This window comes from Mesoplodon mirus, assembly GCF_964341445.2.
Source record: "Mesoplodon mirus genome assembly, chromosome: 12".
Taxonomy (NCBI): domain Eukaryota; kingdom Metazoa; phylum Chordata; class Mammalia; order Artiodactyla; family Ziphiidae; genus Mesoplodon; species Mesoplodon mirus.
This window is the reverse complement of record NC_138988.1, coordinates 81446581-81463210: the sequence shown is the minus strand read 5'-3', so window position 1 is coordinate 81463210 and position 16630 is coordinate 81446581. Positions and strand designations below refer to the sequence as shown.

General features: G+C 39.0%; 1 protein-coding gene across 1 annotated transcript in view; it reads left to right on the top strand.

Annotated features, from left to right (window-relative positions):
- PKHD1 (PKHD1 ciliary IPT domain containing fibrocystin/polyductin) overlaps positions 1-16630 on the top strand; it is a gene marked incomplete at its 3' end in the record, with an annotated part of 433165 nt that overhangs the window by 132972 nt on the left and 283563 nt on the right. The window contains exon 36 of the mRNA XM_082637162.1: positions 2433-2589. Within this exon, the coding sequence (XP_082493288.1) occupies positions 2433-2589 (157 nt within the window). The remainder of the gene's footprint in view (positions 1-2432; positions 2590-16630) is intronic.

Here is a 16630-nt window from a genome sequence, read left to right as displayed (position 1 = left end):
TGCAGAAGTGCCATCGAGGAGATGATTAAAATGACACATCCCTGGTCCCACCTACTGAGAGTTTTTTTAAAAAATTGAAGTATAGTTGATTTACTATGTTGTGTTAGTTTCAAGTGTACAGCAAAGTAATTTGGATATGTGTATATATATATATATATATATATATATATATATATATATATATATATATTCTTTTTCAGATTCTTTTCCATTATAGGTTTTTACAAGATACTGAATATAGTTCCCTGTGCTATATAGTAGGTCCTTGTTGTTTATTTGTTTTATATATAGTTGTGTGTATTTGTTAATTCCAATCTCCTAATTGATCCCTCCTCTTGAGCTTTCGGTTCCATCCTGGTCGCATTGAGAGAATCTGCACCTTAAACAGCTCTAGGCTGAGAAACCTTGTCTGAAACATCATCTTTAAAATAAAGGGATGGGGCTTCCCTGGTGGCACAATGGTTGAGAGTCCGCCTGCCAATGCAGGGGACACGGGTTTGTGCCCCGGTCCGAGAAGATCCCACATGCCACGGGGCGGCTGGGCCCGTGAGCCATGGCCGCTGAGCCTGCGCGTCCAGAGCCTGTGCTCCGCAACGGGAGAGGCCACAACAGTGAGAGGCCCGCATACCGCAAAAAGAAAAAAATAAAAAAAATAAAATAAAATAAAATAAAGGGATAGGATTTCTCTAGAGTCCTTTCGATCTCTGACCTTCTAGAAATCCAGGCTTTTTCACATGTCTTGTCTTAGTGACTCAGGGCTGACTTACAGATAACCTGGTTCACCTTCCCTGGAGTTGTCTTCACCATCTTTTGGTCTTTTCCGTCTTCTCACCACTTTATTCCACTCCAGTTTCCTCCTATTGCCCCTCCTTTTTCTTTGTGGATTCTGCAGGAGTGAATTAAAGGATTATAGGAAGGTAGAATGTCTAGTTGTATGAAGAGCCCTTTCTGTAATTTTACCTCCCCATGCCTAGCTTCAGTGTGAAATAGGTAGAGAGGTAAACTTCTCTTCCATTTTTTGAGTGTTTGGATGGTCATCCTGTGGTCACGGTTCATACACCTCACAATGATGCTTGGGTACCACACGTTCTTTTTTTCCTGTGGTGCTGGGACTGCTTATCACTGTGCCGGATGCCTTTCCATCTCTTAAATTGGGATGAGTCACTGACTTATTTCTCCTTTGTAGATGCAGAAAATGAAAAGATCCTGCTTTTCTTTATCCCCAAGTCTTTTTGGTAATCGGGTTCAGTATATAACTCAGGACTAGTGAGCTGGGGGTCAGTACACCTGGAAAATCTACTGACTTCTGGCAATACATTTGTCCATTTTCTCTCTCAGAAATACTCCAGGGCACTGTTCTCTGTGGAAGTGCAGTTATTGGTATTATAAACATGCCTCCCCTTCTTCACGATCTTCTCCCATCTGCCTGAAACATCTCACAAGAGGACTTTCTAGGCAGTTGTTTTATAGGAACTGGGGCTTCGCATTAGATTGGAATCTGTGTGGGAAGAAGAACTGTTGGGAGAGAGGCATACCCATGTCATCTGTATGACCTTGAGCTAATCACCTTGTCCAAGAGGATTTCATTACATTTATCAGAATTATAGTTCCATAGCTGCACAGGACATTTAAACCTGTTCTCTGCCTCTTGCATGAGCCAGATACTGCTTTCTGTGATTTTCACATCCTTGGTTTGAAAACCACGTGAATTCAATGTGACTGTAAATTAACAGGAAGCCAAAAGCTCTGAGAGGGAGACTGCGGGGGGTGAAGGGTGCTTCCTCCTCTAGGCGCCTCACAGTTCCGCTCCCGGCACCTCCCTCAGAGGTTCTGGGTTGTCATCTGAAGTCAGCTGGCATTTTTCCTGTGCACAAACTTTGCCAGCATGGATGCACCAAACACAGAGGGAAAGGCATCAGTAATATCAAAAGAGGCAGGGTGGGAGGATGGAACACGTGGAGAGAAGAATGTTCCTATAAGACAGGGACACTTGGCAGTAGAGCCAGTGAAAAGTGGTACCAGTTATGTAAAGCAAAATGCCACCCATCAAGCAGAATGTTTTAATTCTCGCTATTCCTGGCTATTTATGACTTTTTGTCCAAGACTCAATACACATCTGTAAAAATAAAAAATGGAATCGACCCCATCTGTTAGGTAGAAGGCGGCCTGTGCTTGGGCAAAAAGGTAAGAAAGTATTACCAGCATATCGCTGGAGAATTCCAGAGGCTGAACACAGGAGTACTTTGAGTACGACTTTGCCCCTTCCGTATTTTCCCTTTTTTGAGTTAGTTGTACGAGGGTGACTAATTTTATGGAGATGTTTAAAATTATATTTAAATTAATTTGAGTTTAAGTAGTTTCTGTTCTGATGATCACCCAGACTATCCTGCTAGAAAACAAAACAAAACAAAATAACAAAACCTGTTTTCCAGGGCAACTTTCCCTTTCAGTTCTGCCGGAGGTGGTCCAGGGCTCACAGCTGGTTTCCCGAGCGACCGCCACAAGAGGGCGACAACGTCACGGTAGAGAAAGGCCAGCTGCTCCTCTTGGACACCAACACCAGCATCCTCAACTTCCTGCACGTGAAAGGTTTGCGGAGTTCGGAGATGGGGGTGGCATTATTATATATGATTTTATCATTTTAGGGGAAGAAGGAAGGGGAACTTTTTGGAGAAGTTCCAGCACTTGGTTGACAATTTATTCTCGGACCAAATTGAGATTTCCCTATGAAAGGAAGAAGTGGTCAGAAGGTTCAAAATGAAAGCCCTTTCTTTTGACTCTTAAAAGCACAGAGCTTGATTATTTTAATTTTTCAAATGCAAGAGAGTGAACAGTGTTCTCCAAGAATATGCTTCTTTATTCAAGTCCTTTGTATTCATGCTTGTCCCTGGCAGCACTCACAATATAGCAGAAGGCTCTGAAATCAGTTAATGCTGCTGCCTTTGAAATTCCCTGCCAAGAAAGCAATGCCTTCCTGCTTTTACCCTGTTGTGGTTTTGACTTCCTTGTCCCGTGGAAAGTCATATAAATAGGCTTCCTTATTGCAAAACCGGCCACATAGCTCTAGGGTCTGGGAATTTGGGAGAGACAGAGAATTCAAATTTTAACTCCTCCCCCTCATTACCAAGTGACTAAGTCAGTTTTTCCTACCTCCTCGTGACTTTGTTTCCTTATCTGTTAAATGAGAATAAAAATCATTGCCTACTTCAGTGGCAGATAGTAAGGAATGGTTATCAAAGGGACTCTTGTTCATTGGCAAATGAAAATTACTTGGCAAATGTGATTAGTTATGGAGATCTATAAAACTGCACTAAAACACCATTCTGTACTATAAATATATTTAACATTTACAGGAGCATTTGTTCTTGTTAAAGTAAGCTTGTGGCTATATGAGGGAGAATAAAATATTTTGCAGAGGATAAACTGATGGAGTGTTACTACCCGTCTCTTACAGGTGGACTTATTAGGACTTTTACATTCTTTATTCTGCAAGCTTATTTTTTTTTTTTTCTTCTGGTAGCAAGGAGAAAATTTCAGGCAAATCAACTAATTAGTACCCTTTAGGAAAAAGGTCTGTGAGCTTGAGCTCCTGACCTGTCTTTGTGGTGGTTGTGTGTGTGTGTAGCCAGTGGCTATGGGGAGTACTGACTTATTGACAGCTAGCAGCTACCTAAGGACTGGCAATGACAAAGGAAAATTACAGACTTCAAGTCTTAGCTCCGAGAAAAGATGCTCTTTACAGGCCTATAACCAGGATTCTCGCCACAGGAGTCAAATCCTGTTGGAGGATGGGATGCCCTTCAGGCGCTCAAGGGTCTTTGCCTGATATTGATACCATTTGGGAGAAGTTTTGCAGCTAAAAGTCCTCAAACTCAGCCCATCTGAGTCTCTGGATATCCTAGTAGTTCCAGGTAAATGTTCCAGCAAGGAATGGTGTTCCTTGGGCCAGAGACTGAAGATGGAGAAGAGGCATCAGAGGAGAACAGAGGGCAAGGGAAAGGCAGAGGTATGTGGATACCTGGCTTCCACTCTTGGAGATTTCAAGATCCTAGTAACCCAGATACTTGCCCCAAGCTGCCACCTTTCAGTGGTGGTTATTCCTAAATGTTCCTGGTTCAGGCAATACTTCATTCTCATTATTTAGAATAAGTGACTAGGTTTAGAAGGGCTAACCCTCATCCCATGGAGCGGGAAGGTCTGTTATGTGAAGCATCCCCTGCATTGGTAGGGTTGTGAGGGTAAGTGGTGGACACCCGTTTCTGTACAAACAGGAGTTGCTGGTAGGGAGCAGGGTTGCCTAGAGTGAAAGTAAGATTTTAATCACAGAAATATGGGTCAGAGGTTCTAGAAAGCTTGAGAACTGGGAAAGGACACAGATGAAATTTGGTTCAACAGATGACTTGTGAATGCTTATTAAGTGGCCTAGGAACTCTGTGTGAGACACAAGAAGAAGTGAAGAATAATGCTTAACATGAATAATATGCATTACTACTAAAGAAAAAGTAATTAGGGAGCAAATATAAAAGAGTAAAATGTCTAGTTCTAAAGCATGTGATGTAGGAGGTAAGGCAGAATGTAGACAGAAGTAATCCGAGTGTCCAGGATATAAGATTAGAGTTGGATAGTGGAGAGGAGGTGAAGAGCATGTACTTTGTACCTGAGACAAGTTTTGATCATGTAGACATCAATATACACACAGATTCAACGTGAGAGGAATTTCCCTATCTCACTTAATAGCCAGTGGCTGAGGCCAGAAATCTTGGTGGCACCCTAGATATCTTTCTTCTTCTTATATTCCATGACCAATCCATCAGTGAACCTTACTGGCTGAATCTTCAACATGTGTCCCATTAGTACCAACCTAGTCCTATTCAACCTAACTTTTGGCCAGGACCATTTCAAACAACTTGTTAACTGGTTCCCATGTTTCTAATTTTTTTGTCTTCTTTAGTAGCAGAACCCCAGTTTTTATTTGGGGCAGCAGTGTACCCAGCTAAAATGCTATATTTCCTCATCTCCTTTGTAGGTAGGCATAGCCTGTGGCTAAGAGCTGGATAGTGATATGTGAGGGGAAGAGTGGTGCAGGGCATCTAGGACATTTCTTAAAGTAGAGCTGGCTTGGTAGGAGGCATGCCCGAGTTGTCCCTCTTTCTTTCTCCTCCCTGCTTCCTGGAATGTAAATGTGATAGCTACATTTTCAACTGCCATCTTGGACCTTGAGTTGACTTGCTAAGAATGGGAAAACAGGGAATTCCCTGGAGGTCCAGTGGTTAAGAATCTATGATTCCACTGCAAGGGCACAGGAACTAAGAGTCCACATGCCCCTTGGTGTGGCCAAAAAAAAGAGTGAGGAAACAGAAGAATGGAAGAAACCCGGGACTCTGATGTCATACTAGCATGGCACCTGGGGCTGCCCACCTTCCGAGTTGTCATACTAGCATGGCACCTGGGGCTGCCCACCTCTGAAGTACTTTTTGTGATAGAAAAGTATGCCTTCATGTGTTTAAGTCATTGGTATTTGACTTCTGTGCTATATGCTAAAATAACCCCCAATACTTTATTGTCCACACCCTTTAAAATATGTCAGATCTTATTACTTCTTTCCTCAACCACCCCTACCCCAATGGCTTCTCATCTCACTAGGAATAATGTTCACACCATTATTAAACTTCTGATCCCTTCATTGACCTTGCCTTCCTTGTTCACTCTGCTCCAGCTCTTCTGTGAATATACCAGTGACACACCTGCCTCACGGCCTTTGCACATAATGCCCTTTGCCTGGAATATTCTTCCTCCAGATATTCATGTGGCTAGCTCACTTATTTCATTCTCTTTCAGAAAATGTCAACTTATTAGAGAGGACTTGCCATCTTTTAAAAAATTATAACAATCCTATTACTCCATCCATTTATTTTGCTTTACTTTTCTTCATATCACTTATCAGTACATGAGCTACAATAATTTACTTGTTTATTTACAGTTCATTTCCTCTGCTAGGATAAGCTCAAAAAGGCAAAGAACTTCCATCAGTTATTGACTGCTGTCTCTTCAGTGTCTAGGACCGTGCCTGACTCATGATGTGGGCTCAAAGTACATGCGTTGATCTTTGGATGGGTGGACAAGTAAAATGGTGCAGAATTCAGATCCCGGAAGAAATTTAAGAAGTATAATTTTTAAGTTCTTCCTCTCTTAGATATCACTTTTCTCAACTAATTTGCTTTTACTGTCCTTAGTTGTGCTCACTGATATCTATCTGTGTATGTATGTACACACATAAATAAATAAATTTACATATATTCACATACATACACATGTATACAAATCTACACATCTACATAAAAAAGTATACCTTTATGAGTTAGAAATATAAAATCCATTGCTAAGTTATTATTTTTGTTTGTTTCTAAAAGACATATGAAGAAGGCTTTCACTGGGGAAGAACCCCAGCTCTCAACTATCTGGTTGATGTGGTGTAGCTCTCAACCCCTAATATCTTCTCTTGGTCTATAATAGGTGTGAAAATACTTGAAGGACAATAAAAATCTATTCAAATATAAGATTGAATTGTTATCATCATCATCAATAACAACAGCAATTCACTCTCTGAGTATCTGTTACTGTCTATCTTTTTCATACCCATTCATGGTATCAGAAAAATAGCTGTGTGAAATTTTCTTTATTTTTTGATACCATCTATGGGATGAAACAAGGCATGAAAAATTTCAAGCCAAAAAATAATTTATTCAAAAGATTTTAACGAACAAGATATAAAGTATTATAGTGGAAGTACTTTCTCAGCCATTTCCACAGTATTATGAAGAAAACATTCCACATGAAGTATGTACACACTTTGAAAGGATTAGTGCTAAATAGAAGTGAAACTAGATCACCTAGGAACTATATTTGGAACTACTTTATGAAGATATTGCATCCTCCATATTTTTTCCATTCATGGAAACCAGAATCCCAATACATACAGGGACCAGGCTCCTCCATCAGGAAAACCAACAGTTCTACATATGGCCCTTGAGAGTTCTGAACTCTCTGTGCCTTCCTTATGTTCCCATATATAAAATAGAACACACTTTTCTTTTCTTACAAGTAAAACTTATAGTAGAAAGGAGGATTATAAATTTCTTTGAGGCAATTGGGAAATGGCACCCAAAGACTAAGTTTTCACCATTATTTATGCTGCTGTATGTACTGATTCCTGAACTTTTTGGGGGAAATGGCACATTATTTTGTGACCCTGATAAAAGCTTCAGCTATATCTCTTATGATTTCATCTTAATTAGCAAAAGACCTAGAACTTTTGTCTACTTACCATTTCTATTTCTTCCCTCCATTCCTTCTTCTCTCCTTTTTTTTTTTAAATTATTTTTTAGGAGGTACTGTTAAACACAAAAGAGAATTAACCCCATCAATTAATACTAATGAGCTGGGATGGAAATAGGCATATTGCCTTGATTTAGTTAATTATATTTTTCATTCTTTTATGTTAAGATGCCCAACGGCCATAGGCATCGCTGAATTTATTATTTTATTCCAGGTAATTATGATGAGCCATAATAACAGAGACGGAACGTTACCCTCTTGTGTGCACTATTATGGATTCTGGGCAAGGATCTTGGGCTTGTGGTCTGTAGCTGGGGAAGCATCCATATTTTCTGAATGAAGCAGTGACTCTCTGTCCTGGTGGTCAAGCAGCTTGATGTGAAGTGGTCTAGAGCTGATGACTAATAAAGGGTCAATTAGGGGAGGATGAACTCTAGAAACCCCTCTTCCCTTGGTGTTGGACTTTCAAGAGGAAGACATTTTGTAGTTTCTTATTACTCACAGTGCCTTCATTTTACAAGGCTTGAGCAGAAACTTGTGCTGTTTAATAGTGCACTGGCTTCCTTTCATGTGATTTTCTATTTCTTGGTCTACTGGTGTATACCAAAGCAGTTAAATGCTTGGCAGGCTTTTGAGCCAGAAAGAACTGAGTCTGAATCTGGGCTCTGCTTCTTACCGGCTTTGCGACCTTGGGCAAGTTGCACAGCCTTTGTAAGCTTCAAGTTTCTCCTCTTTAGAGTAAGGCCTGTTTTAGTAATAGCAGCAGGGACAGCGATTGCTAACATTTACTGTTTGCTATTGTGTAGTCATACTACAATGTATCACCCAACTCCTATGGATGTTTTGGGTACTAAATGAAAGAATGTTTCTAAAGCCCTTAGTACAGGGTCTGGCCCAGCACAAGCATTCAGTTAATGTTAGTTGTTGTTTCTTTTGGATTGAAGGGAATAACAGAAGAGATGGCTGAATGTCAGGCCTAAGTTGCAATTTTATTTACAGCTAGTGGCTGCTTCTATATACAAAGCAAACTGGATTACTCAAAGAATTAGCTGGGCAATAAAGACCTCAGATGGCTTCTGCCTCTGTTATCTTCAGAATGCATATTGAAGTGTTTTTCTACGGCAAGAGAGGGAAGGATACAGAGGTGGAAGTAGCAGAGTTATCCACGAGGTTGCCTCCATTCTCCTTGGTATTTTGACTTTGTGGAAGTGTGTTTTTTTGCTGCAGTTGGGAATGTGGTCTCGTTTTCTCCAAACTCTTTCTTTTAGTTCACAGTTTTGAGGACACTCAGATCTTTTTCGTCTATTATACTGGTGATTTCTATAGTCTAGCAATGCATATTCTTGGTTTATTGAGATGAGCCATCTTTTCTTGACCAACTACTGGGTTCATTGTAGAGTTTCTTTTTTAAAAATTAAAACAAAATTTTTATTGTGGTATAAATGACATATTATATAAATTTCAGGTGTACAACATACTGATTTGGTATTTTTATATATTGCAAAATGATCACCACAATAGTCACCATAGATAGATACAAAATTTTTTTTCTTTGTGTTGGGAACTTGCAAGTTCCACTCTCTTAGCTACTTTCAAATATACAATACAGTATTATTAACTGTAGTCACCATGCTGTACATCACATCTCCAGGACATGTTCATTTTATAACTAGAAGTGTGTACCTTTTGACCCCCTTCACCCATTTCACCTACCCCTCACCCACCCATGTCAGGCAACCACCAATCTGGTCTCAATATCTATGAGCTCAGATTTGTCTGTTTTTTGTATGTTTCTTTGTTTTGTTTTCTTCTTTTCTTTATCTTCCACATATAAGTGAGATCAAATGGTATTTATCTTTTTCTGACTTATTTCACTTAGCCTTATGCCCTCAAGTTTCATCCCTGTTGTTGCAATGGAAAGATTTCACTCTATTTTATCACTAAACAATATTCCTCTGTGTGTGTGTGTGTGTGTGTACACACACACACACACACACGTATATATACACCACATTTTAATTATCCATTCATTAGGTTGTTTCCATGCCTTGGCTATTGTAAGTAATACTACAATGAACACAGGGGTGCATATATCTTTTTGAAGTAGTGTTTTTGTTTTCTTCAGGTAAATACCCAGAAGTGGAATTGCTGGATCATATGGTAGTTCTATTTTTAGTTTTTTGAGGAACTTCTATACTCTTTTCCACAGTGGCTGCACCAACTTAGATTCCCACCAACAGTGTAGGAGAGTTCCCTTTTTTCCCACATCCTCGCCAGCTCTTGTTATTTGTTGTCTTTTTGATAATAACCTCTCTAACAGGTGTGATGTGATATCTCATTGTGGTTTTGATTCACATTTCCCTGATTATTAGCGATGCTGAATATTTTTTCATGTGTCTGTTTGCCATCTGTGTGTCTCCTACAGTTTCTTCACCTTAGTCAAGGGTTTGAGGATTTTGGAGTGAGGTATTAAGTGCTGTATCCAGCACAGCCTTTTTATCCCAGGGTTTGTACACATGGTTCCTTCTAATTAGAACCAAACCAACCTCAGTGTCAGTAGGTGCATGCTTCAGATAATGCTTTACAATGCAGTGATCTGGGAATGCTGTGAAACAGGGCTTCCTGGGACATCCTGTGTGGTCTCTCTGTGCATCAGGACCCTGGCAGTTACAGGGCACGTTACCCCGTGTCTGCAGTTTTAAGACTTCACTGACAACAGCTTGGATTTAAAGGAAATCCATCTGAAGGCATTGGATACAAATGAAATACCCTGCATTAATATTTTTTTTCTTCCTCTCCTCACTATAGAATGTCTTGGTCAACATGGGAGGGTTTTGTGAACTGATAATATTTGTTTCAAATGGGTAAGTTTAAAATAACTTATGTGCAAGTTGTCTGCAAAAGGAGATTGAGTGAATTGACTCTTTTTCCAGCTGAAAGCTACCCTTCAAGGCAGGAAATGGGATGGTTATGTACAGACAAGGTGACAAGGTTGTCTGACTGGGGCTGGGTCAGCAAACAGGGGGCCTGAGTTCAAATATGAGGCACCCATGGACTTTCCTGTGGCTTTGGATAAGGATCTGGGCCTCAAATCAGTGCACAAAATGGAAATGGTGGTGACTTCCTCCCTTTACAGGAGGAGAGTGGCTTGTATAAATGTCTACCAGCTGTTAATGTTGTTCATCTGTAGCCCTGAGAGGGAAGTGTGGTAAAGGAATTGGTAAACTTCCTTCCCATAGTTTCAAGCACGGTGCTGAGAAGGGCCTGGGCTATGCAGTGATCTTAAGTGGAAGCCAGATGGAGAAGTCAGCACCAGAAAATATTTACCTGAGTTTTGGGAATTCCACCCTTAACTCCCTTAATTTTGTGTATCTCTATGTGTCAGTCTTTTCTTGGCGATGAATTGGTGTTACTTATTTTATGAGAGGGGACCTTGCTTATATCCAAAGCTAAGCAGATCATTGATAGAATTTTTCATAGGCTAAGAACTTTAATATCATTCATATACAAATCATATAACTTTTATATGAATTGCTTTTATGTTAATTCTTTACAAATTAAATATTAGGGTGTGTGTTTTCTGCCCTTTACCTTTTGGCAATGTGCAATCTAGGCAGGTAAGCTGAAGAAAGCAGGAGCCAGGTCTGTTTTTGCTCACCTTTGTATTGCCAGGATCATTATATTTCCAGGCACATAGTAGGTACTCAAATAATTGTTGAATGACTGAATTTCTGACCGGAAGAGGCAGATTAATGTTGGTTGTGAATTTCTCTGTAATCAGAGTCCTTCCTGGTATCCTCAAATGTTAGTGGATTAGTCCAGACAGTGACCAATTTCATTTACTATTTGTGTATCAGGAGATCAGAGACAAAGGCTTTTTAATGTGGGGGACACTTGGCTCTGAAACCCCTTATTTTTCCCAGTCAGACAATGACTTACAATATTTACCTCCAGAGAACAGTCCCAGACATACTTGATTAGCCTTAAATGAAAGATAAGCCACTGCTATGAGAAAGGACTTGCTTTCAGTAGATGGGCAGACAGACAGATAGATAGATATTAAACAATTTACAGTTTATGTCTTGACAACTTGTATATTGTAACATGAAAAATGCTATTGAAAGGGACCAGTCCTTTCCTACCACAGAAGCTACAATATTTTCAGTAACAAAAGATAAATATTTCAAACATCCTTCCTTAAAATCCATCTGGGACTTTCTGTTAGCCTTTAACATCAAGTCTAAACACCATGATATGGCTTACAATGTCCTTCAGGACTTAGTCTCCTTACCTCTCTACCTCATCTGTTGATTAATGATTCTCACATCCTGTTTATCCAGACTGGGAGTGAAGTTAGAAATCTGGGATGCTTATGTATCTGGGATTCTTGTGCAGACTGAAATTTGCTGAAGACAGCTTTTCATTATTATCATTTCCCATGTACTGTAATGTTCCTGGGGGTCAAGTAAAGGTAGGATGTACTCTCATTTTTTAAATAAGTACTATGAACGACTATTATTGTTCATTTCTAAAATTGTTATGTTGTAGCTGAATCGTGGTTATAATACTCAGAATAATTATATTTGGAACCTTTTAAATAACAGATTGCTCAGAGAAACGTATCAGGTTGCAGGGCTGGTAAAAAAATGTGATTGGGTCAATGCTAATTGACCTTTGATACAGAGAAAGAAGGAGATTATTTGAATCAGTGAGTAGCTTGGTAGTTATGGAGATTTTTACCTGCCTGGAGAAGACAGTTTCTTCCCCCCTGTTTTCTCCTTTCTTTCTGAGGTCTTAAGTGACTTTCTAAGAATCCATGGAACAGCTGAGGGGCTTCAGAACTTAAATGTCAGAAACTTTGTTGGTAAAAGGAAGTTTTGATTTTCTGGAGGTAGAAAGGAAATCAAGCTTTAGTTAAGTAGTAATTGACAACAGTAGCTATAATAAAAGGCATTTATTTACATCTCAGTGTTTTGCATTCCTTTAAATGTTTCTCTTCCACAAATATGTTTATACTTTGTAATTAGCATAGAGTTAATTCCTTGATAAGGTTAACTTCATGAGTTTTATGTTTTATAGAAAAAGTAAAAGGCTGAGTCATCACCATTATCTTATTTCTTGGTTATCTGTAAAGTTGGCCAGTTCACTAAAACCAGGGTATTTCTATTCACCTGGCGCAATTAAACTTCACTGTGACCTTCTGAAAGTGTATTTTTAACATTTTTATTATGGCACCTAGCAGAAGGGCTTGGAAATAACAGCAAATGTTAGTTGAATGACAAAGTGAATTAATCTTCAATTCCAGCTCTTTTAGACTATGGACTATGGACATCTAGGACAAGCTTAATTTACCTAGAGCAGTGGTTCTCAAAGTGTGCTCCCTAATCAGTAGCAAGAACATCGCCTGGGAGCTTGCTAGAAATGCACATTTTTGGGCCCCATAGCAAATGTACTCTGAGGGGGCAAGGTCTACCAATCTGTGTTTTAAGACCTCTGGGTGATTCTGATGGACTCAAGTTTGAGAACTACTGGCCTAAAACAATAGAGGGAACCATATAGGATTGTCGGGACTGGAAGCCAATAAACCTGGCCCAGCTACTCTCTTTTTTTTTTTAACATCTTTATTGGAGTATAATGGCTTTACAATGGTGTGTTAGTTTCTGCTTTATAACAAAGTGAATCAGTTATACATATACATATGTTCCCATATCTCTTCCCTCTTGGGTCTCCCTCCCTCCCATCCTCCCTATCCCACCCCTCTAGGTGGTCACAAAGCACCGAGCTGATCTCCCTGTGCTATGCGGCTACTTCCCACTAGCTATCTATTTTACGTTTGGTAGTGTATATATGTCCATGCCACTCTCTCACTTTGTCACAGCTTACCCTCCCCCCTCCCCATGTCCATGCTCTAGTAGGTCTGTGTCTTTATTCCTGTCTTACCCCTAGGTTCTTCATGACCTTTTTTTTCCCTTAGATTCCATATATATGTGTTATCATACGGTAGTTGTTTTTCTCTTTCTGACTTACTTCCCTCTGTATGACAGACTCTAGGTCCATCCACCTCATTAAAAATAACTCAATTTCGTTTCTTTTTATGGCTGAGTAATATTCCATTGTATATATGTACCACATCTTCTTTATCCATTCATCTGTTGATGGACACTTAGGTTGCTTCCATGTCCTGGCTATTGTAAATAGAGCTGCAATGAACATTTTGGTTCATGACTCTTTTTGAGTTATGGTTTTCTCAGGGTATATGCCCAGTAGTGGGATTGCTGGGTTGTATGGCTGTTCTATTTGTGTTTTTTAAGGAACCTCCATACGGTTCTCCATAGTGGCTATATCAATTTACATTCCCACCAACAGTGCAAGAGTGTTCCCTTTTCTCCACACCCTCTCCAGCATTTATTGTTTCTAAATTTTTTGATGATGCCCATTCTGACTGGTGTGAAATGATACGTCACTGTAGTTTTGATTTGCATTTCTCTAATGATTAATGATGTTGAGCATTCTTTCATGTGTTTGTTGGCAGTCTGTATATCTTCTTTGGAGAAATGTCTATTTAGGTGTTCTGCCCATTTTTGGATTGGGTTGTGTGTTTTTTTGATATTGAGCTGCATGAGCTGCTTGTATATTTTGGAGATTAATCCTTTGTCAGTTGCTTCATTTGCAAATATTTTCTCCCATTCTGAGGGTTGTCTTTTCGTCTTGTTTATGGTTTCCTTTGCTGTGCAAAAGCTTTGAAGTTTCATTAGGTCCCATGTGTTTATCTTTGTTTTTATTTTCATTTCTCTACGAGGTGGGTCAAAAAGGATCTTGCTGTGATTTATGTCATAGAGTGTTCTGCTTATGTTTTCCTCTAAGAGTTTGATAGTGTCTGGCCTTCCATTTAGGTCTTTTATCCATTTTGAGCTTATTTTTGTGTATGGTGTTAGGGAGTGATCTAATCTCGTACTTTTACATGTCCCTGTCCAGTTTTCCCAGCACCACTTATTGAAGAGGCTGTCCTTTCTCCACTGTACATTCCTGCCTCCTTTATCAAAGATAAGGTGACCATATGTGCGTGGGTTTATCTCTGGGCTTTCTATCCTATTCCATTGATCTATCTTTCTGTTTTTGTGCCAGTACCATACTATCTTGATTACTGTAGCTTTGTAGTATAGTCTGAAGTCAGGGAGCCTGATTCCTCCAGCTCCGTTTTTCGTTCTCAAGATTGCTTTGGCTATTCGGGGTCTTTTGTGTTTCCATACAAATTGTGAAATTTTTTGTTCTAGTTCTGTGAAAAATGCCATTGATAGTTTGATAGGGATTGCATTGAATCTGTAGATTGCTCTGGGTAGTACAGTCATTTTCACAATGTTGATTCTTCCAATCCAAGAACATGGTATATCTCTCCATCTATTTGTATCATCTTTAATTTCTTTCATCAGTGTCTTATAATTTTCTGCATACAGGTCTTTTGTCTCCTTAGGTAGGTTTATTCCTAGATATTTTATTCTTTTTATTGCAATGGTAAATGGGAGTGTTTTCTTGATTTCACTTTCAGATTTTTTCATCATTAGTATATAGGAATGCCAGAGATTTCTGTGCATTAATGTTGTATCCTGCTATTTTACCAAATTCATTGATTAGCTCTGTAGTTTTCTGGTAGCATCTTTAGGATTCTCTATGTATAGTATGATGTCATCTGCAAACAGTGACAGCTTTACTTCTTCTTTTCCCATTTGGATTCCTTTTATTACCTTTTCTTCTCTGATTGCTGTGGCTAAAACTTCCAAAACTATGTTGAATAAGAGTGGTGAGGGTGGGCAACCTTGTCTTGTTCCTGATCTTAGTGGAAATGGTTTCAGTTTTTCACCATTGAGGATGATGTTGGCTGTGGGTTTGTCATATATGGCCTTTATTATGTTGAGGAAAGTTCCCTCTGTGACTACTTTCTGCAGGGTTTTTTCATAAATTGGTGTTGAATTTTGTTGAAAGCTTTCTCTGCATCTATTGAGATGATCATATGGTTTTTCTCCTTCAATTTGTTAATATGGTTTATCACGTTGATTGATATGTGTATATTGAAGAATCCTTGCATTCCTGGAATAAACCCCACTTGATCATGGTGTATGATCCTTTTAATGTGCTGTTGGATTCTGTTTGCTAGTATTTTGTTGAGGATTTTTGCATCTATGTTCATCAGTGATATTGGCCTCTAGTTTTCTTTTTTTGTGACATCTTTGTGTGGTTTTGGTATCAGGATGATGGTGGCCTCGTAGAATGAGTTTGGGAGTGTTCCTCCCTCTGCTATATTTTGGAAGAGTTTGAGAAGGATAGGTGTTAGCTCTTCTCTAAATGTTTGATAGAATTCACCTGTGAAGCCATCTGGTCCTGGGCTTTTGTTTGTTGGAAGATTTTGAATCACAGTTTCAATTTCAGTGCTTGTGATTGGTCTGTTTATATTTTCTATTTCTTCCTGATTCAGTCTTGGCAGGTTGTGTATTTCTAAGAATTTGTCCATTTCTTCCAGGTTGTCCATTTTATTGGCATAGAGTTGCTTGTAGTAATCTCTCACGATCCTTTGTATTTCTGCAGTGTCACTTGTTACTTCTCCTTTTTCATTTCTAATTCTACTGATTTGAGTCTTCTCTCTTTTTTTCTTGATGAGTCTGGCTAATGGTTTATCAATTTTGTTTATATTCTCAAAGAAGCAGCTTTTAGTTTTATTGATCTTTGCTATCGTTTCCCTCATTTCTTTTTCATTTATTTCTGATCTGATCTTTATTTCTTTCCTTCTGGTAACTTTGGGATTTTTTTGTTCTTCTTTCTCTAATTGCTTTAGGTGCAAGGTTAGGTTGTTTATTTGAGATGTTTCCTGTTTCTTAAGGTGGGATTGTATTGCTATAAACTTCCCTCTTAGAACTGCTTTTGCTGCATCCCATAGGTTTTGGGTTGTCATGTCTCCATTGTCATTTGTTTCTAGTATTTTTTTATTTTCTCTTTGATTTCTTCAGTGATTACTTCGTTATTAAGTAGTGTATTGTTTAGCCTCCATGGGTTTGTATTTTTTACAGATCTTTTCCTGTAATTGATATCTAGTCTCATAGCGTTGTGGTCGGAAAAGATACTTGATAAGATTTCAATTTTCTTAAATTTATGAAGGCTAGATTTGTGACCCAAGATATGATCTATCCTGGAGAATGTTCCATAAGCACTTGAGAAAAATGTGTATTCTGTTGTTTTTGGCTAGAATGTCCTATAAATATCAATTAAGTCTATCTTGTTTAATGTATCATTTAAAGCTTGTGTT